Here is a 24,613-nt window from a genome sequence, read left to right on the forward strand (position 1 = left end):
GAGCTGTGAGTCTAAATCTCACAGAATAGAAATACACAAACTTCAGCTCCAGGTTTTGTTTCAGCTCACTGCACTCATGTGTAGGAACAATGACATCATGTAAAATAAAAAATCTTACAAAGCAGCTGATTCCTTTGTCTAAATAAGTCACGTGAATCTGTTTTCACCCAGATTTAAAATGCGGAGACAAACATGTTCCCATCCTCTCACTTTCCTCTAATGCAAGGCCAGCTTGCTGAGGTACCAGATCCAGGAGGGGAACCCAGGTCTCTCTCCCATCAATGATAGCCCCCTGCTCCTTCCGAGGGATCTAAAGGTGTTCTCAAGTAGGAGAGGGTGTTTCATCACTCCAGTCAGTGTTGTGGGTCTCTTACCAATGACTGGAAAACCTCCAGTTGTAGACAACCAGTAATCATCCTCTACATGTGGAGGAGCAGCTCTACTCCCTCAGATGATAAAGCTCCTCACTGCCTCATCTCTGTACCTAGCAGATCATTTCAGTATTTTGGTCCAGAATCTCATTCTCTCACCAAATCTCATGACCAGCGGTGAGGGTCGGAATGAAAATGAAAAATCAATTTTTTCTAAATCTCTTCATCTCAACTGATCAAAAAATGTCCTTGTCCTTGTTGCAAATGAAGCCTAGAGCTGTCTGCCTAATTCTCCTTCATCCTGTCACTCAGAAACAGAAATAAAATCACCCAGTGTGTGCTGAAGGTACCAACATGAACTCTAAAAGCCCTTCATATCAAGACTCCTTCTAAAGATTGATATAAAAATGGTTTGATTATTTATTTTATTTTATTTTTTATTTAAAACTTGCAGGGCACTGCTTCTCCTGTAGAGGGCAGTGTATTAAAGTATTTTGGCGGTCAGAGAGAGAGAGAGAGAAGCAAACGACGTAATGACGTACTTCCAGTTGGGGCAACGTGTTTTGTTGGTTTAGGCTACATTTCTCGTTTCGGGCTGATAAGCTTTGGACTAAAGCTTCTAACATGGTGAGACTTTCCGTTTGTTTGTATCCGGATCGTTTAACCTTTTAGTTTTCAGAAGCTAACACGTCCGAGCGGATGTTTAAGAGACAGACGACCTGGTTAAAAAGGCATCTTTGGGTTTATTTCTGTGTTGAATTAGCCAATAGCTGAGTCGCGTTTGGCGCAAGCCTGCCTGTTTTGTAAAGTGGTGTAAACCATTATTTTACTGAAAATGTTCTCTCGGTTTGCGTTCAAGTGGCTGTTTTATGAATGGAGTTTGGTTCCGCAGGTGTGTGTGTGTGTGTGTGTGTGTGTGTGTGTGTGTGTGTGTGTGTGTGTGTGTGTGTGTGTGAGAGAGAGATTACTCGTCACATGTTTGATGGAGAGTTCTGACTCTTGTCTCTGTTTGTGCAGGCGAGGAACGCAGAGAAAGCCATGTGAGTACTCATCCGGAACCGGTGTTCAGAACCATCGGTACAAAACTAGTTCTGTTGTGTTTTGGAGAACGCAAACCCATCCCCTGATCACAGATGAACCAAAAGACCTGAATCTGACCTTTGACCTGGCAGTGTCATCCGACCAGATCAGATGATGGCTCTGTTCACATCCACCTCAGAAAACACATTCAGATCTCTGAAGACTGTTCTGCACATTCACCATGACCCTCAGTCGTTGTAGTCTGCGTCTCCTGATGCCAGGAAAACAACAAACGTGTCTCTGGACTCGTCACATCCTGGTCACTGCCTGATTCCAGCTGTTGTCATTAGGCAGGGGATTAGGATCACACAGATCCAGAACAAACCGCCTTGGAAACGATATTTATCTAGTAGCAATCATGGTCTTAAAGTCACATTTAAACACCGGAGGGGGAGTTAGGACCTTGCCCTGTGACCAGTGGTTGCCAGTTCGAATCCAAGATCCGTTAGTGTCAGTTGTATTCTGGCACCCTAAGCCTAGCTCATCACCATCACTGTAGTGTGATGGTGCGGGTCATTAGTCATTAACAGAACATGTCTTCCTGTCCTCTCCCAACAGAGGCCTTAACTCAACCAGAACATTTCTTCTACATAAGTGGACCTCATGCATTTAGAATATAATATTCCTTTATTTTTATGGTATGCTTCTCTGAGTCGTCTGCACCATTTCATTTTGTTTTTTTTTAAGTGACAAAGATTTGATTTGACGCAGAGCACTGTGGTTCTGCTCTGATTTACTGTGTTTCTCTGTTTTGTCTCTTAGGACGGCTCTGGCCCGCTTCAGGCAGGCTCAGCTGGAGGAAGGAAAAGTCAAGGTCCAGTCTGCTAACTCTGGCTAACTAGATGTGAATGTGTCGCTGACCCGTCTGTGTCTGAACCTTGCTTTTCTGACCCATTTCTCCAGGAGAGGAGACCTTTTCTGGCCTCGGAGTGTAGTGAGCTTCCTAAAGCTGAAAAATGGAGACGACAGGTACCGGCGCTGTTCTGATCCGTTTAGCGTTGTGTGCCAGGAGTTCCAGTCACTCTGTGGATTTCGAAAATTTAAAGAATGGTTCTGTTTCAGATCATCAGTGAGATTTCAAAAAAAGTCGCTCAGATCCAGAATGGTGAGTTCTGACCCATGTGCTTGTCTTTGACCTGTCTGCCTGTCTGACCTGTCTGTCTCTCTCTGACCGTCCTTCAGCCGGCCTTGGAGAGTTCAAGATTCGGGATCTCAATGATGAAATCAATAAGCTGCTCAGAGAAAAGGGTCATTGGGAATATCGGATCAAAGAGCTTGGAGGACCTGACTACAGGGTAATCCACTCCTATTGACTCATGGTTGCTATGGAAACCAGTCACTTATTATGTACATTATATTACGGATCATCAATAGATCTGATTATTAGTAGTAATAATTTCAGCGCTTCGGTCCGAGGATGTTGGACCACGAAGGGAAGGAGGTTCCAGGAAACCGGGGCTATAAGTACTTCGGAGCAGCCCGGGACCTGCCTGGTGTCAGAGAGCTTTTCGAGAAGGAGCGTATGTATCTTCACTCCTTTGTGTTTCTAAGGAAACTCCCCTGTGATTGGTTCTCACTAGTCATGTGACCCCCAGCTACCCCGGCACAGAGGAAGACGAGGGGAGAGCTGATGAAGGACGTAGATGCAGAGTACTATGGCTACAGGGATGAAGATGATGGAGTTCTGCTTCCTCTGGAGGCACAGTACGAGAAACAAGGTGAGCTCATACCTGAGGTGTGTGTGTGTGTGTGTGTGTGTGTGTGTGTGTGTGTGTGTGTGTGTGTGTGTGTGTGTGTGTGTGTGTGTGTGTGTGTGTGTGTGTGTGTGTGTGTGTGTTTGGTCGGTCTAATGTGTTGTATGTTCTGTGAATGCAGCCGTGTCTGAAGCAGTGAATAAGTGGAAAACGGAGAATGAGTCTTGTTTGTCTGGGGAGAAGCAGGAGGAGGAAGAGGAGGAGAGCATCTACACCGTCCACAACGAGGAGGTGAGCCTCCTCTTTACCTGCTGACCTCAAGAGGGTTTGACAACCGGAATGAATCCACAACTCCCTGGAGTTCCCTCTGAGTGTTCCTGGTTCTGAATCAGAAGGGTGTGTTTGTTTTGTTCTTCTGTGTAGCTTGATGAGGAGAGTCGGGAGGAGCAGGAGGAAGAGGATGGAGGAGTTGCCTTCTTTGCACATGTTCCTGTTCCATCTCAGAAAGAGGTAAGAAACAAGGTTTTTTTGGGGGGACATGAATCATTCAGAGACCCAGATCTCGGTTCAGAGAGGAAGCAGGATGCATCGTTGTAGCTGTCCTCACTGATGTCTCGCTGTGGGACCTGTCTGTCTCTCAGGTGGAGGAAGCTCTGGTCCGGAGGAAGAAGATGGAGCTGTTGCAGCGTTACGCCAGTGAGACTCTTCAGGCTCAGAGTCAAGAAGCCAGAACTCTGATGGGACTCTGACCCTTGTCTGTCTGCATGTTTTTTGTAAATATTGATAATTTTGTTATTTTTCAATAAATCCTTGTTCAACTCAATTTTTTTGTTTCCATTGGGGGGGGGGGGGATTATACTTGCACCTGGTGGAGAGGAGGTGGACTTCTGAATATGGAAGCCCCAAAGGTTTCAGCTCAGTCCAGTCAGGTTTCACGGGTCCTCTGAAAATGTGTGTATTATCAGAAAACTCTGAAACCAGCTGAGTTATGTTTACGATGACATCACAGAAGGATCCAGTGAGCATGTGCAGAGGGTGGCGGTGGAGATCAGGCAGGTGAGGAGTTACTCAAGGCCATGACTCCTCGGGCTCTGTTGCTCTGGACTCTGATCGCGGGTGTCAGATCTAGTTTTTGTTCCATCTTCTTTTGTCCATGGGTGAAGGCTTGTATTTGTACACCCCAAGGTGCTTCACACGACAACCATCATTGACTCACACATTCACATGTCAACAGAAGAGCATCTCTGTGTCCTCATGCGGTCTCAGTGTGGCTGCTGATTGGTTGATTAGTGGCCTTCTGCAGCATGTGATTGGGAGATTAATGACTGAATGCTACACGTGATGTCATGTGACAAGAAAAATGCTGCCAGCTGCATCTAATTAGTGTGTGCATGCATGCTCCGTGGATGGAAGCGTCTCCTGCAGCTCTGTTTGTTTTGGAGCCACAGACTTGATTCTGAAGCAGTTTCCAGATTCAGGTTTGGGGTTAAATTTTGGCTTCTGTCTGAAGTTTTACCACTGAAAGCTTTGTGGTTCTGATCCAGAAAATGTCCCGTTTGAAATAAAAAACTAAACTGATCATATGAAACAAACCTCCCAGGAGATGTTCGACCTGAAGCACCTTATCAAACCACTGAGTCAGCCTTTTGAACTTCACTTTTCAGGTGTTCTTCTCCTGCAGACACCAGAGTCATAATCACAGGCTGAATGAACATGTGGAGTTTGAGTTTTGTGTGTTGGTGGAGTCACAAACGTCAAGCTCCCATTGGCTAGTAGGTTGTCAGTCACACTGAAACCACACCCACAAATCAGAAACTGTGTGCTATTCTAACCCAGCTCAGGACAGGTTGGACAGATTCATCAGCTGATCTTTGTTTTGTTGTGGGGGACACCTGAGAGGGGTTCCCGGGGTTCTTTCGGAAACAGTGGTCTCAATTTGTGATGATGTCACAGATCTCAGGAGGTCAGGATCCAGATGGTCCAATGAGGTGAGATGAGGAGGGAGGAGCTGAACTCACCTGACAGATGTGTTGTTCTTTCTGATTTTGACAAACAGCTGTGTGTCACATCATCTGCGATGAATAAACATGATGACATCTCCCAGACTCCTCCTCCACGCTGACATCACACCCTGTCATTTATTAGGCAGCAGCAGAGAGTCTGTCAGACAGATGGACATCATGTGGTGTCGAGGGTTTCTGAAGCAGGTCGTCCGTCACTCGTCCAGCGCTGCACGGATCAGGGTGAGGTTCTGAGGGTTGGTCAGTGTGTGTGTGCGTGCGTGTGTGTGTGTGCAGGTTAGTGAGTGAGTGAGTGTGTGTGTGTGTGTGTGTGTGTGTGTGTGTGTGTGTGTGTGTGTGTGTGTGTGTGTGTGTGTGTGTGTGTGTGCAGCATTTACTCACACACAACATAACTAGTTCTGTCTCACCTGTGTCTCCACCAGGCCGGCGTCCTCTTTGATGTAGATGGCGTCCTCCTCCGCGGTGGTTCTGTGATTCCGGCCGCTCGACGGGCTATAAGGAAACTTGTAGATCAGAACAACAACTTCCTGTTTCCTGTTGTCTTTGTCACCAACGCAGGAAGCTGTTTGAAACACCACAAAGCCCAGCAGCTGTCTCGCCTGCTGGACGTCCAGGTAGGAGGGACGGGACACAGAGTTGGAGGATATTTTCCACCTGAAGCAAACTGAACAAAGTTCTCTGATGAGGGTTTAGTTTGGATTTTGTTCAGGTGTGTTTGAAATTAATTCAGTATTTTGATTTTAATTCTTTGAGTCTGTATTGTTGCTGTGAAGTGATTAGTCCAGCTCAGGTCATGTGATTTCTCCACAGGTAACACCTGAGCAGGTGGTTCTGTCCCACAGTCCTCTACACATGATGAAGAGTTTCCATGATAAATGTGTGCTGGTGTCAGGACAGGGACCAGTGAGCCGCATCGCCCACACGTATCCTTTACCTGCTACCTGCTGAGTCACCTGTTAGATGAAGCAACATTTTCTTGTGAGCACCTTTTGGGGTGACCTGCGTCCTCTCAGGTCACCTGTCACATGTGACAGTGTCGTGCACGTGTGCAGTAATTAGTTTCAGTTTTTAAGTGACTCCCAAGTGTTGAACTCTTGACCTCATCGTTCTTAGACTGGGTTTCCAAACCGTGGTGACCATGGAACAGCTCTCAGAACAGCACCCCCTGCTGGACATGGTGGACCACAACCGGAGACCTACAACACCTGTGAGTCGGTCACCTGAGACAGAGTAGCTGTAAAACTCAGATCTTTTGCAGATATTTGTTGGTCTGAAATGTTCAACAAACTAGTAAATTAGTTCTCAGGTCAAAATACAGATAAATTAATTTGTTTTTAAATCACAGTAAAATGTATTTTTAAATAAATAAGAATGTTTGTAATTTTTAATTTAAAGTTACACAATAACTTAAATTAATTTAGTTTTTCAAGAGAAGAGAAACTTCCCCTCAAATACATTATTTCACAATAAAAGACTGACTACTTAAATTGTTGAAAGTAATCATATTTACTCGAGGACTAAAACAAAGCGTGGGGGAGGCTGTGGTTTTGGTGCTCTTGGACTTGACTGCAGCATTTGACACCATAGAACACAATATCCTGATTGGCCGGCTGGAACACTGGGTGGGAATATCAGGCTTTTCACTCCAGTGGACAAAATCTTACCTGTCAGGGAGGAATTTTTGTGTAAGACTGGGGGACTGTTCGTCTGATACTGCTGATTTGCAATGTGGAGTGCCTCAGGGATCAGTCCTGGCACCTCTCCTCTTTTCCCTCTATCTGCTGCCGCTGGGTGACTTGTTTCGTCGGCACAACGTCAAGTTTCACCTGTATGCGGATGACTGTCAAATCTATTTACCAGTATCATGCAATAACTCAAGTTCTCTTGGACTGCTTGGAGGAGGTCAAGTTATGGATGGCTCAGAATTTATTGTTCTTCAACCAGAATAAAACTGAGACTGTCCTGTTCGGCCCGAAAAACAAACATGGATGTGCCCAAGGGATTGACTCTCCTTCATTAGCGCCTTTTGAGAAGGCTGTGGTCACCAACTTGGGGGTGAAGTTGGATGAAGAGCTCACACTGGACAGCCAGGTCAATGGAACAATCAGATCCTGCTATTTCCATCTCAGGAGAATAGCTAGGATTAAGCCGCTTCTTTCACGTAAACATCTGGAAACTGTCATCCACGCCTTCATTACCACCAGACTGGACTACTGTAACTCGCTTTATGCAGGCATCAAGCAGGTCTCCATAGTGAAACGGCAGAAGGTCCAAAATGCGGCAGCCAGGTTACTGACTGGTACCAGGAGATCTGAACACATCACGCCCGTCTCGGCATCCCTACACTGGCTTCCAGTCTCTTTTAGAATTTTGTTTAAAGTTCTGGTGTTTGTTTTTAAATGTTTAAATGAGTTGGCTCCACGTTATCTATTGGATCTGATCCATCCAGTATGTTCCCGCAAGGAACCTTCGGTCAGCACAGCAAGGACTGTTGGTCGTTCCTAAACAGACTGAAATGTCGAGGGGGTCATGCTTTCTCGGTGCTGGGGCTGGGGCCGAGGCTCTGGAATGAGCTACCTACATGTGTTAAACAGGTCACCACACTCGCCAAGTTTAAGAGCCAGCTGAAAACACTCTTATTCTTTAGCTTTTATTCAAGAAGAGCCTCGTAACCGGATGGCTTTGCACTTTTTTGCTGCCCCACCTAGATTTTATCTACATGTTTTTGTTGGTTTTTAAATGATTTTATATGTTTTTATTTTTTATGTTTATTTCTGCTGTGCAGCGCTTGTTTGGTCCTTGGGCCATGTGAAGGTGCTATATAAATAAAGTTTAGTAGTAGTAGTAGATTTGTTATTGATCCACTTCCTGTTAATGACCAGTTTATCTGTTTATTGAATAGTAAAGTTTACTTTTTTTTGTTTGTTTATTTCAGCCATCTCCTCTGCAGAGCCTGCCCCAGATAGAAGGTGATCAACCAGCAGGTTTCTGTTTGAAATTTGTGTTTGATCCTTTTCTTCAGTCTGGGTCACTGCAGAGACTAAACATCTTCTCCAGACTGCTGGAACAGAGGAAACATGTGGTGAACATGTGATACCTAACAAGGTTAACGGTCAGCAGGTCAGAAAGATGATGGTGGTAAACTAATAATCAGAGAAAAGTCTGTCAGGGGAAAAACACTCTGAAACTCGTCATTTTAAAGATAAAATTAAATATTTTATTTACAAAGTACATTTCATCATCCAGTCTGACCAGAACTGTTTAAAGCAACCCTGGTTATAAAGGGAGGAGCCTAACCCAACCCACAACAATAACAACCTAAACCAAGGAAAAGGGTTTAATCCATGAAAAAAATAACCAGACAGCTGAGAAAGTTCTGAACTCACCCAAAAACAAACCAACTCATTTCTGACATTTTATATAAAGTTTAACATGTGAATAACTGCAGCCAAACTTGTGACTTTCATCACCAATGTTGTGCGTTGTCATAGCGATCATCCTGTTTGGGGAGCCAATCAGATGGGAGACCAACCTGCAGCTGCTGATTGATGTGCTCCTGACCAATGGGAGACCCAACTGTGTGTATGACACTCAGGTGTCAAACCAACTACCTGTCCTCGCCTGCAACATGGACCTGCTGTGGATGGCCGATGCCGCGTCACCACGGTAACAGATTGTGATTGCTAGGCGTCAGGTGGAGGGTTATATTAATGATAAATGACCAGTGGCTTTCAGAGTAAGGACTCCAAAGTGCTTTACACTACAGTGCACCATTCATCCATTCACACACTGGTGATGATGAGCTACAGTGCAGCCACAGCTGCCCTGGGGCACACTGACAGAGGCGAGGCTGCTGAACACCGGCACCACCGGTCCCTCTGACCACCACCAGTAGGCAGGGAGATTTAAGTGTCTTGCCCAAGGACTCAAGGTCAGAATTCCCTGCAGGGAGATGGGATCGACCTGGCAACCCTCCGATTACTTGACATCCCACTCTACCGCCTGACTTGCTGTTGCCTCCTTAACTGATTAGAAAAGTGATGAGTTGTGACCCGGCTGAGCTGTTGCAGGTTTGGTCATGGGATGTTCCTGCTCTGCCTGGAGTCGGTCTACAAGAAGTTGACAGGCCAGAAGCTGCAGTATGAGGCGCTGCTGGGGAAACCCAGTCTGCTGACCTACCAGTATGCCGAGAAGCTGCTGAGGCAGCAGAACCACAATCACAAGCTGTCCACCATCTACGCTGTCGGGTAATACCAGCTGTCAGATCAAACCAGAACCCTGTCGACTTACCAAACTGTCTAAAATGGTCGGGTAATAAAACAAAGAAGTGTCTAACTGACTTTTGTTTTTGTTACTCAGAGACAACCTGATGACTGACATCTATGGTGCTAACCTATTCAACCGCTACCTGGCTCAGCAGCATGCTGCCATGACAACTGGTGCCAAGTTGGTTGCCCAGGCAACAGGGAGCCAGATGACAATGGCAGAAGAAGAGCTGGTGTCTGCTTCTCAGTGTTCCTCCATCCTGGTATGTAGCTGATTACTTGATCTTACTATACCTAAAAGAAGGAAAGGAAAACCACAACCTCCTCTGACTACAGGTGTGCACTGGTGTCTATAACCCTCATGCCCCCATGCTTAGTGACCAAGACAGAAGCATGTCTGAGATGATATTTGGTGGTCATAGTGACCTGAAACTGGAGCTGGACCTAGTGGAGCCTAGTCATGTGGTGGAGGATGTGGAGGCTGCGGTTGATTTGCTGCTACAACAGGAGAGTTCTGACACCTGACATACATTACCAACACCTGGTACCCGATTTACACCTGTTACCTGAGTCACACCTGTTACCTAACTAACACAAATTATCTGAACAACCTGTTACCTTGCTGACACTTATGACTGACACCTAATTCAAACCTGACTGAACATGTTTGACGCTTGATCTCCTGTCTATTGGTTTTGGAGGAAGTTCCTGTTATAAATTAGTGAGGTTTGACATTGACTTTTTTTGTTTTGTTTATCATAACCTGCAAACATCTTTGCATAGAGTCACCTGGACAGACTCCTTGTTCGTGTTGGTTTAACAATAAGCTTGAATCTGATGAATTTGGAAGTAAGCCTGACCTCCAACATGTTCGAAGCTGCACATCTTCTACCAGTTTGTGTGTTTGTATGGGGGCTTTAAGTTTTGTTGGGAGATTGCTATTTAATGAGCCAACATTTTACACGTAAAACTTGTGGTGCTGTGTGATTTCGGTTTAAGGCTGTGAATGTGATAAAAAAATAAAATCATGTTAACATACACTGTCTTTACCTCATTTTATTTTCATATAAAACATCTAAAACAGAGCTAAGGGTGACAAGCTGATGTGTGTCCAATCAGAGTATAGTTAGATTATTCAGCCTAACCATTGTTCAAAGGACATTGTAATACATAATGTATTACATGTCCTTTATAAAAACAAGAATGGTTTGATCCCAGACTTTTGATTAACAAGAAAGAGGGAAATTCTGCAGAAAATAAGATTTAAGATTTGAGCTATTTGAACAGGTTTGAATAACTTTGTAATGTTCTGGATTATCTACATTTATTTTTATACTTCATTTTTATGTGGTGGAATTTAATAGCTTATGCCAAAAACATAAGGAAACACAAAGTAAAAGTCAATAGGTGTTAACGCCGAAGTCAAATCTACTTGATTTGCTTCTCTAATTGAATACACAGTTGCCATCCCGCCTGGCACAATTTTAAAGAGCAAGTCACCCCTACAAGAAACTTACTTCACTCCCACTTCATGTTTGAAAAATGCAACAAATGCTGTTGCTTGGGCAGACCGAGAGGGCGGAGCCGCTAACAAATACACACACACAGGCTCACAGTGGCATTGTGACATCATAATGTACCAGATGACATAATAACATACCTCTTAGCCAATAGCAGTCGCAGATTTAAACTCAGATACAGTGCAGAATTTTTCCCTGACGACGGCGCAACACTGACGGTTTTAGGCAGAATATTTGAATTTTAACCAAGATGCACTGAACTGCCAAATTATTGACTACACGTGTCTGTAGCACGATTAGACACTCCTTTATATAGTTTATCAGCAAAAAAAAAAAGTGATTTGGGGGTGATTAGCTCTTTAAAGTTCAAACGCTTTTGACCTGCCTAACATGGCGCAGGGAAGTGGACACGTCGGCAAAGGAAGCAGGTCAGCCGTTGCGCACGCGCAGTGGTCCAGCCCGGGTCCCTGTAAAGATGTCTGAGCAGGCGGGGAGGGAGTGGAGCGGAGGACTCGAAACCAGTGCAGAGAACCCGTAACTGTCTGTCGTTTCACCGCTCAAGGTAAGAGAAGAAGAGCCTACGTGACATCTCCGAGCACACCGACTTGTGGCTGAAGGTTTCGCCCTGCAGAATGAGCGAATTCCCGCGGTGTGGAACGGCCGAGTTTGTAGTTTGGAGCAAAAGTGTTGATGAAGGCGCGCAGAGCTGTTATGGGGCGTGTCCGCCATCTTGTGAGCAGCAGCTGCGTGTGCAAACAGAGCTAGCGGACCGCCTCAGATGGCCGCTAAAAGCCAATCTTATGGCGGAGGTTACCGTCATTCTGTGTATTTGTGGCACTTTGAGTAGGATCCGCTCCTTCGTGGAGCGGTACCGACCGCGGTGGTGTCGGGTGTGCTGAGCGCTGGCTTCCAGGAGCAGCCGCAGCCTTTGTTGTCCTCCCCCTCCCCCCTGTTTTTCGTAAACCTTGCCAGGCGCATGCGTGTAACTATGGCGCTCATTTCTGGGTATAAGAAGGAAAACAATCAAATATATCGACGGTACGTTTTAGGGCCGAGGACTCCGTTGCTTATTTCACTGACCAAACCGGATCTCTGCGCTCATACGTTTCCTTCTTCACATCTTGTTCGGTGTCATCGTTACCGGTCCAGCGGCTGTTTCACATCAGTTCTCTAGAGCCGGAGAGCAAACAGCCCCAGACACTTTCAGATGTACCCACTCCTGTTCTCGTCTCCATACCCATAGTTATTCACAGATCTGTCTTCAGTGTCCCGCTCACACCTGTCCTCACACGTGTCAACACACCTGTACACACAGCTGACCTCAGGCCGTCCTGGTACCGTCAGCAGCTGTACCACACTGTAAACAACCAGTTGAGGATGTTGGATCGGTCCTGATGAAAGTACTCACTGCTGATCACTTTAATCACCCAGAGAACTCACACCCAGGTGAAACATGAAGTAAACATTATGCTGTAAACTGGAGCTATAGTCAGGATTCTGTCAAACGTGGAGCTACAGACCAGAAGAGACACTGCTGTGAGGAAGTCTCTCGTCTTCAAGCTCAGAGTGAAAGAGACGAATGACGAGTTTAGGGTCAGAAATAGAAGTTGTCAAATCCTGGTGTTTCTGCTCCATAAACCCTGAGAGGACCCGACCTTCTGATTGCAGCTAAACTCTGGATTTACATCATAACTACATTTGACTCATCGATGGTTCTTAAGCGTTCTTGTCTATAAGCTAGAATAATTCTGAAGTAGTTCTCTGAACATAAAACTGGTTTCTGGGGGAAAAAAAAAAGATTCCTGCAGTCATGCAACTCTGAGATTCCTGACAACTTTTTCCCTCGTTCTGACTCTCATCTCTTCCTGGGCTCAAATCCCAACCTGGTTCTTTCAGCATAGAGTTTGCATGTTTCCCCTGTGCATGCATGGGTTCCTCTCCGGGTACTCTGGCTTCCTCCCACAGTCCAAAAACATGACTGTCAGGTTTATTGGTCTGTCTAAATTATTCGTGTGTGTGTGTGTGTGTGTGTGTGTGTGTGTGTGTGTGTGTGTGTGTGTGTGTGTGTGTGTGTGTGTGTGTGTGTGTGTGTGTGTGTGTGTGTGTGTGTGTGTGTGTGTGTTAATTGTTTGTCCTGTGTGTCTCTGTTGCCCTGCGATGGCCTGGCAACCTGTCCAGGGTGTACCTTGCCTGTTTGCCCGTTGACTGCTGGATATAGGCACCAGCCGCCTGTGACCCTACACGGATAAGTGGGTTGAGATAATGGATGGATGATTCTCATCATCTCCGATTCCTAGAAACATGGTTTTTATTTTCCCTAAATATTCTTCCATCTTTAAAATTTTCCTATATTCTGCATGTAAGAAAGCTTCGGGGAAACGGTGTGATGAAGTGCGTAAGTTCATCAGTTGTTCCAGTGCAGACCAACATTACAGCTGATGGTTTTCCTGAAGCCTGATTCTAAATGGCATTTCCAGCAGCACCATTCTGACCCACGTGATCCACCTGAACCAGCGGCTCGGAGCCGTGCTTCTTGTGTCCTCCAGTTTGTGAAGAGTTCCAACAGGGAAAAACTTACTTTTGCAAAACTTCTCCAAAAATCAGATGTCTGTTGCATTGGTTTGCACTTACTAGTGTTATCATGTTCTGAATACCTGCATCTTGCTTTACTGGACCACCTGTGTTTTATTGTGAAAGTTTTCTTCCTGTTATGGCAGGTCCATGTGATTCTGAAGAGCAGCTGAAATGTCCAGTTGCAGCCAGGGACCTGTGAAGGGGGAGGCAGCCACAATAGTGCCTCCTTCTAGCTCCACCGCCTCACAAGGACCGCCCCTTTCTCCATCCACCTCCTCCAAGTCACCTGAGCTTCCAGGTACACAAATCCAGTCTCACACATTTCCCACCTCTTTTGGTTTAGGAGTCTGTTTTAGGTTTTGTCCATATTTTCTTCTGTCTTCTTTGAATTCTGTTTTAGGATTTCAGGACAAATGTCTCATTAAATATGATTAGATATGATTAAAATGACTTTTGTTACATATGGCCAGATTTCAATGGGAAAATGAACAGGAACTGTTCTAGTCAGATATAACATGTAACAAGTTTTTTAAACTTCCTGAAACATTTAAAATAAATGTATTCTTAACTCATTCGCTGCCAGCGTTTCTCACCGTTTTTACTGTTTAAGAGTCGCAGAACGTTGCTCGCTAGCATGATGTCGACGCCAAAACAACTAAAACAAAGTGGAGACTCACCTCTTACATCAGGAAGAATCCGCGCGTTTCGAGCGTTATCCGTTCTTTCATTATCCGTTGTTGAATTGTGATCGGCAGAAGCTTTTCCGGTTCGCACCTCACTTTTTTTTTTACAGCAGCGACCCAAAACAATCTCCTAACACATGGATGTTCTGCTTCCTGATCACGTGATGTATGCGGATGAAGATCGGCTTTAGAGCTGAGATGTTTGTTCTCACGGTGCGGGGGCTCGTCCGGCGCCCACACAGTGAATGAGTTAATATTTGTGTTGTGGGTTTTTCACATGAGAATACATAATCTGCTGTTCAGGATGCTGACGTCTCTTCTCTTGGCAATTTTAACAGAGTTACCTGTTTTAATCTTAACTCTGAGGATTGTTTATGTTAGGCTATATCTTAACAGATGTTGTTTTATTTGTTTAACAGCTGTAAAAGTATTAAACTCACTCTAGCTGGAAGTCAGCCTAATGCTAGCTCACTTCCTCTCTTTTCCGTCATCATCTTTTCCTGTGGTTCTGATTTCTCCTTCACTAACTAACATTAATAGTGTCTAATGCAGTTTTTTACTGCATCATGTGAATCACGGGGCTCTACTTTCCCTCACCTGTGTTTGGCAGATGAGCTGGTCCAGGCCGGATGGGCCAAGTGTTGGTCCCGTAGGGAGAACCGGCCGTACTACTTTAACAGATTCACCAATCAGAGCCTGTGGGAGGTACCGGTTCTCGGTCAGCACGATGTCATTGTGAGTCCTTTTAAGCCATACTGTGCAACTTTTTTCATATTTTAAATCGTTTTCTTGAGCTAGTAAGTGCTAAAATGACCCTTCACAAGGTTGATGGAAAGTTTCTCAGCCCCTTCTGCTCCATGTGAGCAGGATTCCCCATTTGCAACTTACGCCTCTACCCTGAAGTTTACACCTCAGAACAGACGAGCTATACCTGGTTAGCATTGATTGTAACATGTTTATCATGGTGGAGCCTCAGAAGAAACAAAACATTGATCTGATGAAGCTAAAAAAAAAGGCAAGAACGTCCGACCACAGTGGGAATCAAATTAGTCGACATTGGGAGTTTTCTGAATCACGAGAGCTCAGGCATGTGTTAGATTGGCAACACAGCAGATTTGTTTGATTTAGTGATGAACTGCTCCTGTAGACACTAATGAAGGCTGAGGAGACATTTCAGCTGTTAGATTAGGGTGTTAGAAACAAGAACGCACAACGAGGAGATTTTCAGTTTTTCGTTTTTATGACGGTGAATTGAAACAGACATGAGGGGGTGCTAAATGCATGCGTGTTCCCTTCAAAATGCAAACAAACAGGCTTTATTCATAGAAGAGCTTAAATGATTTACCAAACCCTTATTTAAAAACCTTATACATCAATGCTGAGAAATCCTGTTGATGTAAACATTTAAAAATGTTTCACTTTGAGTTGAATAAAAAAGAAACAAAGATGATAAAAAATGAGGTCCACTTAACTGGAACCACCCTGTTCTGGAGAACACCCGCTGAAGTTTCTGATCTGTTTGTTTGCAGTCCGACCCGTTGGGTCTGAATGCGGCGCCAGCAGAGGGCAGTGATGGAAACCTTGGAAATGGTCAAAGAAAGAGGCGGAGCTCTGAGGAACAGGGGGCAGGGCCTAACAGTTTCAAACGTACAAAGGTAAGCAAGCCTTACCTGCATCTGTGCTGTGGTTGGTCATGTGATCAGGGTGTGACTGATGAGCTGGGGTTGATGGGAAACTGAGTCTAGTCTTGTTCCAGGTGGAACCCAGTACCCCCATCTCTCCCAGCACCCCTGGAGCCAAGCCTTGGAGCTCCGCCCCCGATGAGAAGCCAGCCCAGATGGCCACACCCACAACGGCGAGTCCAGCTCCAGCCCCGTACAGACCGGCCGTGTAAGTTCTCCTGCTTCACACGTCTGGTTCTGCTGGAAGGTTTATTGACCCGGTACTGGTGTTTGTTCCAGGATCTACTGGGATCTGGATGTTCAGACTAACGCAGTGATCAGAGAGAGACCTCCTGCCAATCATCTGCCCCCCCATCCCGAGATCGAGCTGCAGAGAGCACAGCTCGTCACCAAGCTGAGGCAACACTACCATGAGCTGTGTCACCAGAGAGAAGGTACCGATGTTCCTGTCTGCTGGCAGCTTTTAATTACAGGATGTAAAATCAGGGAACCCAAACGGATCTGTAGAACCCTGCGATGATCACAGGTCCAGTCTGGAGTGTGTAGAGAACACGATCACCGTGTGTCTGGAATTCTTCCTTCCTTCGTTTGTGTTAACGAGCTACTCCCGTATGCTCAGGTATCGATCCGCCGCGGGAGTCCTTCAACCGTTGGCTGTTGGAGAGGAAAGTGATTGACAAAGGTCATGACCCTTTACTACCGAGTGACTGTGAGCCCATCATCTCACCGTCCATGTTCAGAGAGGTGATGAACGACATTCCCATCAGGTACGTCGCTACTACATGTGGGGCTCAGACTCAGCAGGAAGTTGTTCTGATCTGGTTCTCGTTACTTCGTTTACGTTCCTGGTGGAGTTCACAGGTTCTGCTGGACGTCTTTCAGGAGTTCTCTAATGACGTGTGGTTGAAAGGGTTGTCCAAAGAAAACTCCTCACTGTGGGTCCTGTTGTATCGGTCATTTGTTAAAATAATAATAATATCAGTGAAATTATCAGTGAAACAATGTCACTAAAATTAAAGCTACAGTGACGTCGAGCCGAGAGAAGCTGAAAAGTCAGACCGTGTGGCAGCTTCTTCGAAACGTCGTGATCACATTTGCAGATTTTTCTAATTTTATTTCTATGATATGGATCGAAAAAACGAATTTTTAAATGTTATTGCAAGTTATCCATCTAAACTTTTCAAACCGACACCAAATTTCAGCAGATTTTATGTTTTAAATTCCAACTATAAACCTGTATCCTCATCGCCGGCTCGCCCACAGCGGGGCGCCTGCTCAGAGGGAGGTTTTTCATTCAAAAGTAAAGCTGTGTCCAGTTATGATTACAACAACCACCTTTACACCCGTGAGGTCTGCTGCTCCTCAGATCTTTTTGATCAGCAGGAAAATGGGTTGTTTGAGGACGTCTTGTGGAGTTCCCAAGTTTCAGGAACGTGTGTGTGTGTGTGTTAGAGATCATGTCAGGACAGAATTCTAGAATAATATAAAAAAAAAAAATTGGAACTTGAACTGAATATTAAGAGATAACCGTGCCACTGTAGCCGAGTTGGATCATAACTAAAGGTGGAATTGATCCTTTATTAACGTGTTTATCTCAGATTGTCGCGCATTAAGTACAAAGAGGAGGCCCGGAAGCTGCTGTTCAAATACGCCGAAGCTGCCAAAAGGATGATTGACTCCAGGTGGGTCGAACTGAACCAATCACAAAGCTGGATGCAGAGGAGTGGGTGTGAATAACGATGACCTTTGACCCGTGTAGAAATGCAAGTCCGGAGAGCAGGAAGGTGGTGAAGTGGAACGCTGAGGACACCATGAACTGGCTGCGTAGAGATCACTCTGCCAGCAAGGAAGACTACATGGTAACCTGACCATTCTAACTCCGCCCCCTTTAGGAGACCAGGGCCGTCGTTTATCAAACGTTTGCAGAAACTGTCCCATATTCCTTCCAACGAATGACCTTTAGAATGTTTGTATGAAAAATCCTGATTTATGAAACATGCAGTGGCCACTTATATGCATGTTCCTCAACTGGGCGTACATGGGTGCTCATGTCCGTTCAATCATCTACATACAGAAACATTCTCAATTAACCGTATTTGGTCACACCACATCCTCTGCTGCGTGCTTCTCGAAGACAAAGAAAAACGTTGACAGCGAGATCAAGGCATTTATTGCCAATGTAGAGGAGAACCAAACAAGTTGAGGTTGTAAACACGGTTGGGACAGAGGAGAGGTCCCAGTCAGAAATAAACATAAATGGTAGAATAACAGCTTGTCATTTACATTTTACGTTTAAGGAGCTGTATGCATGTTCTGCTTGGAGTTAGTTTTGTTGTCCGAGTGCAGCCCCCACTGAGCCGTCCTTAAGTTTGGTTACCTTGGCAACGCATGTATGTTCGGGAGCAGAGGAGGTTCTGGGGGGTTCTCTTATTGGTGAATATGGACTGGAATAAAATTTGTAAAGTTGTCCTGGTCACGGCATAGCTCCACACGGATCTCCTTCAGGAATCAGATCAGAGCGCTCACGAGGATCCGTTCCCTCCGGAGTGCGTGCTCTGCCAAATCCTCCAATAACACAAGATCAGACAATGTAGTGTCAGATTCCTGTAGGTCACAGGTGTCTTTGTAGGTTCTAGCAGCAGTTATGTGAGAAAGCTGTTTCTTCACAGATATCATTACTGATGTGCGCAACTTTAAGTTGACTAAGGACCTGGCTTACGCACATGTTGGACATGGAGAGCACCTGCAGTGCTGCTGCTGAGAAGGATAAAATTATGAAATCCTGCAGCATTATCACTTGTACTGCTTCGTTTTCATACAGAACAACCCGACCCGATTGATAATGCGCCCTGGCTACTTGAATAAGGGGGATCTCCGTTTGGGTGACTGGTTAGCGTGCTTGACTTTCACCCGGGAGTCTGGTGATCAAATCCCGATTGGACCATGCTTTTCGTTCTTTTTTAAACACAGAAACAGTTTTGTTTACCTGTTTTGTAGCCGATTGGACCATTTTATTTATATCCGCCACAGATCTCTCTGAAGAATTCAGCATTGATGGCTTCAGCAACGCTGTGCCACTCTGTGGATTTTCTCTTATTTGTTTTGCAAAAGCACTTCCTTTCATTTCTCTACCTCACCCACAGGTACCTCAATTTCTGCTTCTGTAAAATTGCGCTTCCTTGATCTGCCTTGATCCATGGTCGCCATCGTCATTGGCGGAACGCTGCAACAGCCGGCTTATGTATATTTATGAGATCCACAAGGCACTTTGCATTGACTATTTATGGCAGTAAGTGGGCGTGGTGAGGGCGGGATGTGACTAAAATGCAGCTGAGAAACTTTCTAGATAATTTCTGATTTATGAAGCGGAGATTGCGTGCAGCTGTGTGTACTCCATGTTTGATAGATCACAAACCTACTTGGCATAAGTACTTTTTTTTGGCTGAGCTTAAGTACGGTTTTAGTAATGATTCTACGCAATGTTTGATAAATGAGACCCCAGGTCTTTAGTTTATCACCTTCACTGCCTTCTGATGTTGATGGACCTGGTTAGAGCCATCTCTGGTCATACAGTGAAAATTAGGAAAGTTCTTTTTATTTTTGTATATAAAAAAAATCAGCCTCCAAAAGGCCTCACCAGATGCCACACAGACAGGAGCTATCATTGTGATCTCCCTGAAGCTGCACCAAGCAGGCTTTTCCTCCTGCACCCACAGGTGCAGCCGCTTGGTTCACACAGCCAGACCAGTGTCACTCAGTCTTTACAGCAATCCTCATACTGAGCAAGCATGCAGCGACAGTGGAGCGGAAAACTCCCTTTTAACAGGAAGAAACCTCCAGAGGATCCTGGATCAGTGAAAGCAGCCTTCCGCCTCGACTGACTGAAGCCTAATTTATACTTCAGCTCCGCGAGGGAGAGACGCAGACGCATTGACAGACGTTTTGCTTTCAGACTTGTCCGTCAGCTGGGGCTTGTTGTGAAACCACTTCCTGCCAGGTCAGCAGAGGGCGTAGCTTCGTTCTGAGATATCCTGTCACCATTACAGTCACGTATGCGGTCCACGATAGTGTATTTACTAATGTGTTTACATTGTTTTAATGTATTTCAGACTTTTTTAACCCAGACAAATTAGTCCCTCATTCCTTTCCACCTCTTCACGCGATCAGCACCTCTGAACTCACCTTTCTAATCTCTTCCATCCACGAGTAACACTTGCTGCATATCTTTGTGCTCCTTCAGTCACGGGTGAATAAAAGCTCATATTGTCAGACTTTTCCCACGATGTGTTCTTCAGTCTGTTCCGTGTCTGCCGCTATTGAATTTTGAAGTGGCAAAGGCGGTGCTGTTGATGGAATTTACACGAAGCAGCGTCCTGACCAATCACAAGCTTGCGTTCTCCGTCTCTTTCGACAGATAGTCAAAAATTGGGGAATGTCTCCCATCTTCCTCTGCGAGTGCGTCGGAGGGCTCTTGCGTCGGCGCATCTCCCGACTGAGAAGTATAAATTAGGCTGGAGTGTTTGAGAAGACAGCAGATGAGCTAGTAATGGCACATGCTATGTTAAAAAAGTATTCAGATCTGTGGTGTTTATGACATTAGTGACAGGCCCCACTTCTCTGTGCGTCTGTCTTACCTGCGTTCACGGTTACCTGTGACACTGCCTGCTGTGACTGCAGGACCGCCTGGAACACCTGAGGCAGCAGTGTGGACCTCATGTCACTGCTGTAGCCAAAGACTCTGTGGAAGGCATCTGCTCCAAGATCTACCAGCTGTCAGCGGAGTACAGCCGCCGTCTGAGACAAACACACCTGAGTCTGCTGCAGGACCCGCCTACAGGTACACGCACAGTTACACCTGTTGACTTGGTGTTTCTGAGTGTTGTGTTCACCTGTGTGTCTGTTGCTGCCTTGTGTAGAGGTGTCTGCATCGCCGCCACAGCCACGGCTCGTGTACTGTTACCCTGTGCGTCTGTCCATCTCGACACCCCCCCTCCCACGGGTGGAGCTGCACTTTGAGAACGACGTGGCGTGCCTCCGCTTCAAAGGAGAGATGGTCAAAGTGAACCGGGGACACTTCAGCAAGCTGGTTAGTTCTGGCTGCAGGATGCTAATTATACTGCACCAGAGCCACGATCCAACCGCTTTAGGGTGTTTCACAGCTTCAGCACATCTGAATAACTGATTCTCTTACCTGTTCATGGTGTTCTCACAGCTGTTGTCCGCCTGATGTCTATAAACAGGTGTGTTGGGGTAGAGAAATGTCTGAAGAGCATGGGCAGCAGCCTTGTTCACTACCGGACCGCTGATTTTCACACTAAGCAGTGTTCTCCAACACTCTGATCTCTTCACCTGTGCCCACCTTTCTTTGTTCCAGGAGCTGTTGTACAGGTACAGCTGCATAGACGACCCTCGCTTTGATAAGTTCCTGTCCAGAGTCTGGTGTCTCCTAAAACGATACCAGGTCAGCTGACTCTATTAGCTCATCGCATTTTAGATTCAGTTGCAACATCTGAAAGTTATCAAGGTGTGTTTATCCTTTCAGGTGATGTTTGGCAGCGGAGCTAACGAAGGAACGGGTCTACAGGGGGCTCTTCCAGTGGCGGTGTTCGAGGCATTAAATCGACAGTTTGGAGTTACGTTTGAGTGTTTTGCTTCGCCGCTCAACTGCTACTTCAAACAATTCTGCTCCGCGTTCCCTGACATCGATGGCTTCTTCGGCTCCAGAGGGTGAGACAGCACCTGTACTTACCTGTGTTGGGACAGGGTCAGTAGAGTTGTGAAGGTGAGCTGTAAGGTTGCAAACAGGAAGAGGAAACTCGTTGGGAATGTTCTGTAGACACTCAGAAAACTTGATTAGTTGTTGATTGTGACCACATGAGTGTTGGGTGTGTTTCAGACCCTTCCTGTCCTTTAGTCCAGTCAGCGGCTCTTTTGAAGTGAATCCTCCCTTCTGTGAGGAGCTGATGGCTGCCATGGTGACACACTTTGAGGTGAGTTCCCCCTCTGGTTTGTACTGGTCAGGACTGGTTTGTACTGGGATGTACTGTTGGACAGTTTGTGGCCGTACTGGACTGTAGAGACTCTGCCTTGTTTCTGTCAGGACCTGTTGGACCAGTCTTCTGAGCCTCTGTCCTTCATCATTTTTGTCCCTGAATGGCGTGACCCAGTGACCCCAGCTCTGACCCGCATGGAAGGTAGTCGGTTCCTGAGACACCAGCTTAGTATCCCGGCCTACGAGCACGAGTATCGCTCTGGGGGTCAGCACATCTGCAAAAGGTACCAGAACCAGCTCCACTCTAAAGACACACGTCCACTTGATATTTAAGGTTTTTGTGGTGTGGTAATCTTTCGCTGGACAGCAGCAGTGCATAAAAATGGTCATACTTGTGTTTTTAGGGAGGACATGTACTACCGGGCAGTACACGGTACCGCAGTACTCTTTCTCCAGAACGACGCAGGATTTGCTAAGTGGGCTCCAACACCGGAGCGCCTGGCCGAGCTGACCACGGCGTACCGTCCATCTTTAACCCGCACCCCGTCCCTGTCCTCCCCTGGCCCCGCCACAACTCCTGGAGACAGGGACTCCACCCCCAAGTCTTCTGATAGGACACAGACTGGCATGGTGTCACCTGGTGGCCATGACAACAATAACAGCAGCAGCAGTAGCAGCCCTCAAGACAAGGTTACTGCTGTCTAAAGGGGTGTGGCGTGCATTGGCCACGCCCTAATGTATATATATGTGTGTTCTCCAGCGTCCCCTGGCCCCATCTGTAGCACACCCTCACCTCACAGCTCTTGCAATTTGGGGCAGAGCCTCATTTTATGTTCACAACGTCCTTTTAATGTTTTGAAGCTCTGGAGCTTTTTTCTCACCTGCAGCTGAGTCATGCCAAGGTGGGTCTGCTGTTGCTGAGCAACAAGTTAGTAGGAAATGAAGGAGCATCAATATGTCAAAGCTCCAGCAATAAAAAATAACCTGTGTCATGTGACTGAGCAGGACTCTTATTGGCTCCCACTCCCATACAGCTTGGTGATTGGTTGACAAGGCAGCTATTGTTTTTATTGGACTCCTCTTCAGTGAACTTGGACAAAATCCAGCAAGGGCCGCCTCTAGTCCCTCCTCTGAAGGAGTGGGTGGAGCCGGAGCTGGATTCAGACTGGTCAGATGGACAAAGGGGGTGGGGCCACTGTCCTAGGTGGGGCTCCCAGGTGACCCTTTTGGTGTGAAGTGAGATGAGCTTTTATTTTCCATGTTTATATTTCAACAAATGTCATTTTCCTGTCAAAAATATTAATGCACATTTGGTACTGGTTTAATGTTTCTTTTATATAGTTTAATTTTACCATTAAAGTAATTTTAATTGGCTGAACAGCTCCTTAAATTATGTATTTTTCTACAATATGTTAATTTATAAGAATGACTTTATTAATTGGATAGTTTTTTAAGTTTAGTCTGGATTAATTCAGATCAGTTTAATCTGTTTATTCTGTTTTAATTTGATTTAACCCACTTTGGTCTGGTTGCATTTAGTTTCATTCAATTAATTTAGATGAGCACTCAAAAAATTTCTAAGGCTCCTCCCACTTCTGACTCCCAGCAGTCGGGTGTTTTCTGATTGGCTGATGGTGGAACTTTCAAGCGCCTGTGTGACACCATTTGAGTAAATATGTACAGTTGAACTGATCTGAAATCTGTTAATGTTTTTGCTGTTTGTTTTAATTTAACCTTTTTAAAGAGATGAGATGTTTGTGTATTTACCTTTGTTTAGATTATTTTGACCCAAACCAAAGTGTTATTAAGAAGGTCTATATTGGTGTGTACAGTACAGGTGTGTAAACTCTACAAGAGCTGAGATACTCTTTTTCTTTGTGCATGAAAACGATCAGACTCTAAATGATGCTTGTGGTTTTCAGAGCAAACGTCTTCTCATGATCACATCTTTCCTCACGTCTTTGAAAACATCAGCTGTTTATTGTCAAGGAGCTGTCTTAGGACGTGGCTGTTAAAAACTCCAGAAGAGAAAAAATAAATAAGAGGCCTTTATTGAGATGATCTGAAAAAAACATGGGCTACTCAGCTGATGTTGACCATTTGATGTAAAGAAGGTGCGTTTGACTTTACATCTTCATAAGAATGTGAAACTCTGACTTTGCATCAGAAAAACACTCAAACTGAATTCAGTTTTGATGAGTCATTTGAGCAGAAAACATCTCTGGTTGAATATCAGTGAATCTGATGTAAACATGCTTGTCATGGTGGCGGCGGCTATGTCTTGTGACACTGTAAAGGCTCAAAATCCAGAGTCTTCGTCACTGCAGAGTGTAAATACAGTGTCCTTCATGCAGCCTGCGGACAAACTACAGTTCCTCTCCCAGTAAAAATATATCCAGCCCAGTTTAAACCAGTGACCTTGTCTTTCTGCCGCTCACACGTCTGTTTTGTAATCACCATCAAACATGAAGTTTTTCAACGAATCATCACAACATTTTAAAACAGAAAAGATGCAAACCATATAGCAAATTTTAAGGGCCCTGATGTTGAATTGTAACTTGTCTTCAGTGCTGGATGCTTGATTTACATGTCAGAAAATCAAAGCATAGTTAAGTGACGGTGAACATGAAACGGCTGCATGTCTAAAGTTATTGTTTTATATTATGGTGGCAGAGTAGATCAACCTGAAGATATAAATATCTATTATAAACACGGCAGCAGGAATGTTTTA

At 45.4% G+C, this 24,613-nt stretch overlaps 3 protein-coding genes across 3 annotated transcripts; all 3 read left to right on the forward strand.

The window, feature by feature from the left end:
* The first annotated feature begins 867 nt into the window (after positions 1-867).
* isy1 (ISY1 splicing factor homolog) lies at positions 868-3,968 on the forward strand. The gene is made up of 11 exons (XM_015958337.3): positions 868-998; positions 1,389-1,411; positions 2,214-2,265; positions 2,355-2,420; positions 2,514-2,556; positions 2,634-2,746; positions 2,854-2,971; positions 3,047-3,169; positions 3,327-3,436; positions 3,569-3,655; positions 3,787-3,968. The coding sequence occupies exons 1-11, from the start codon at positions 996-998 to the stop codon at positions 3,892-3,894; spliced, it is 846 nt and encodes a 281-aa protein (XP_015813823.1). The 5' UTR covers positions 868-995; the 3' UTR covers positions 3,895-3,968.
* A 1,238-nt stretch (positions 3,969-5,206) lies between these two features.
* On the forward strand, positions 5,207-10,106 carry zgc:77375 (haloacid dehalogenase-like hydrolase domain-containing 5). The gene is made up of 9 exons (XM_015958336.3): positions 5,207-5,388; positions 5,589-5,780; positions 5,977-6,089; positions 6,280-6,373; positions 8,102-8,135; positions 8,658-8,832; positions 9,237-9,413; positions 9,526-9,694; positions 9,768-10,106. Exons 1-9 carry the CDS (start codon positions 5,233-5,235, stop codon positions 9,954-9,956), a joined length of 1,299 nt encoding a protein of 432 aa, XP_015813822.3. The 5' UTR covers positions 5,207-5,232; the 3' UTR covers positions 9,957-10,106.
* A 1,289-nt stretch (positions 10,107-11,395) lies between these two features.
* Positions 11,396-22,879, forward strand: pcif1 (phosphorylated CTD interacting factor 1). Its single transcript, XM_015958330.3, has 16 exons — positions 11,396-11,513; positions 13,669-13,823; positions 14,819-14,943; positions 15,738-15,863; positions 15,965-16,098; positions 16,170-16,324; positions 16,510-16,657; positions 17,489-17,572; positions 17,650-17,749; positions 20,568-20,727; positions 20,807-20,976; positions 21,265-21,351; positions 21,433-21,617; positions 21,787-21,880; positions 21,991-22,166; positions 22,287-22,879. The coding sequence occupies exons 2-16, from the start codon at positions 13,697-13,699 to the stop codon at positions 22,585-22,587; spliced, it is 2,172 nt and encodes a 723-aa protein (XP_015813816.3). The 5' UTR covers positions 11,396-11,513; positions 13,669-13,696; the 3' UTR covers positions 22,588-22,879.
* The last annotated feature ends 1,734 nt before the right edge of the window (positions 22,880-24,613 follow it).

Source organism: Nothobranchius furzeri, chromosome 3, assembly GCF_043380555.1.
Source record: "Nothobranchius furzeri strain GRZ-AD chromosome 3, NfurGRZ-RIMD1, whole genome shotgun sequence".
NCBI lineage: Eukaryota > Metazoa > Chordata > Actinopteri > Cyprinodontiformes > Nothobranchiidae > Nothobranchius > Nothobranchius furzeri.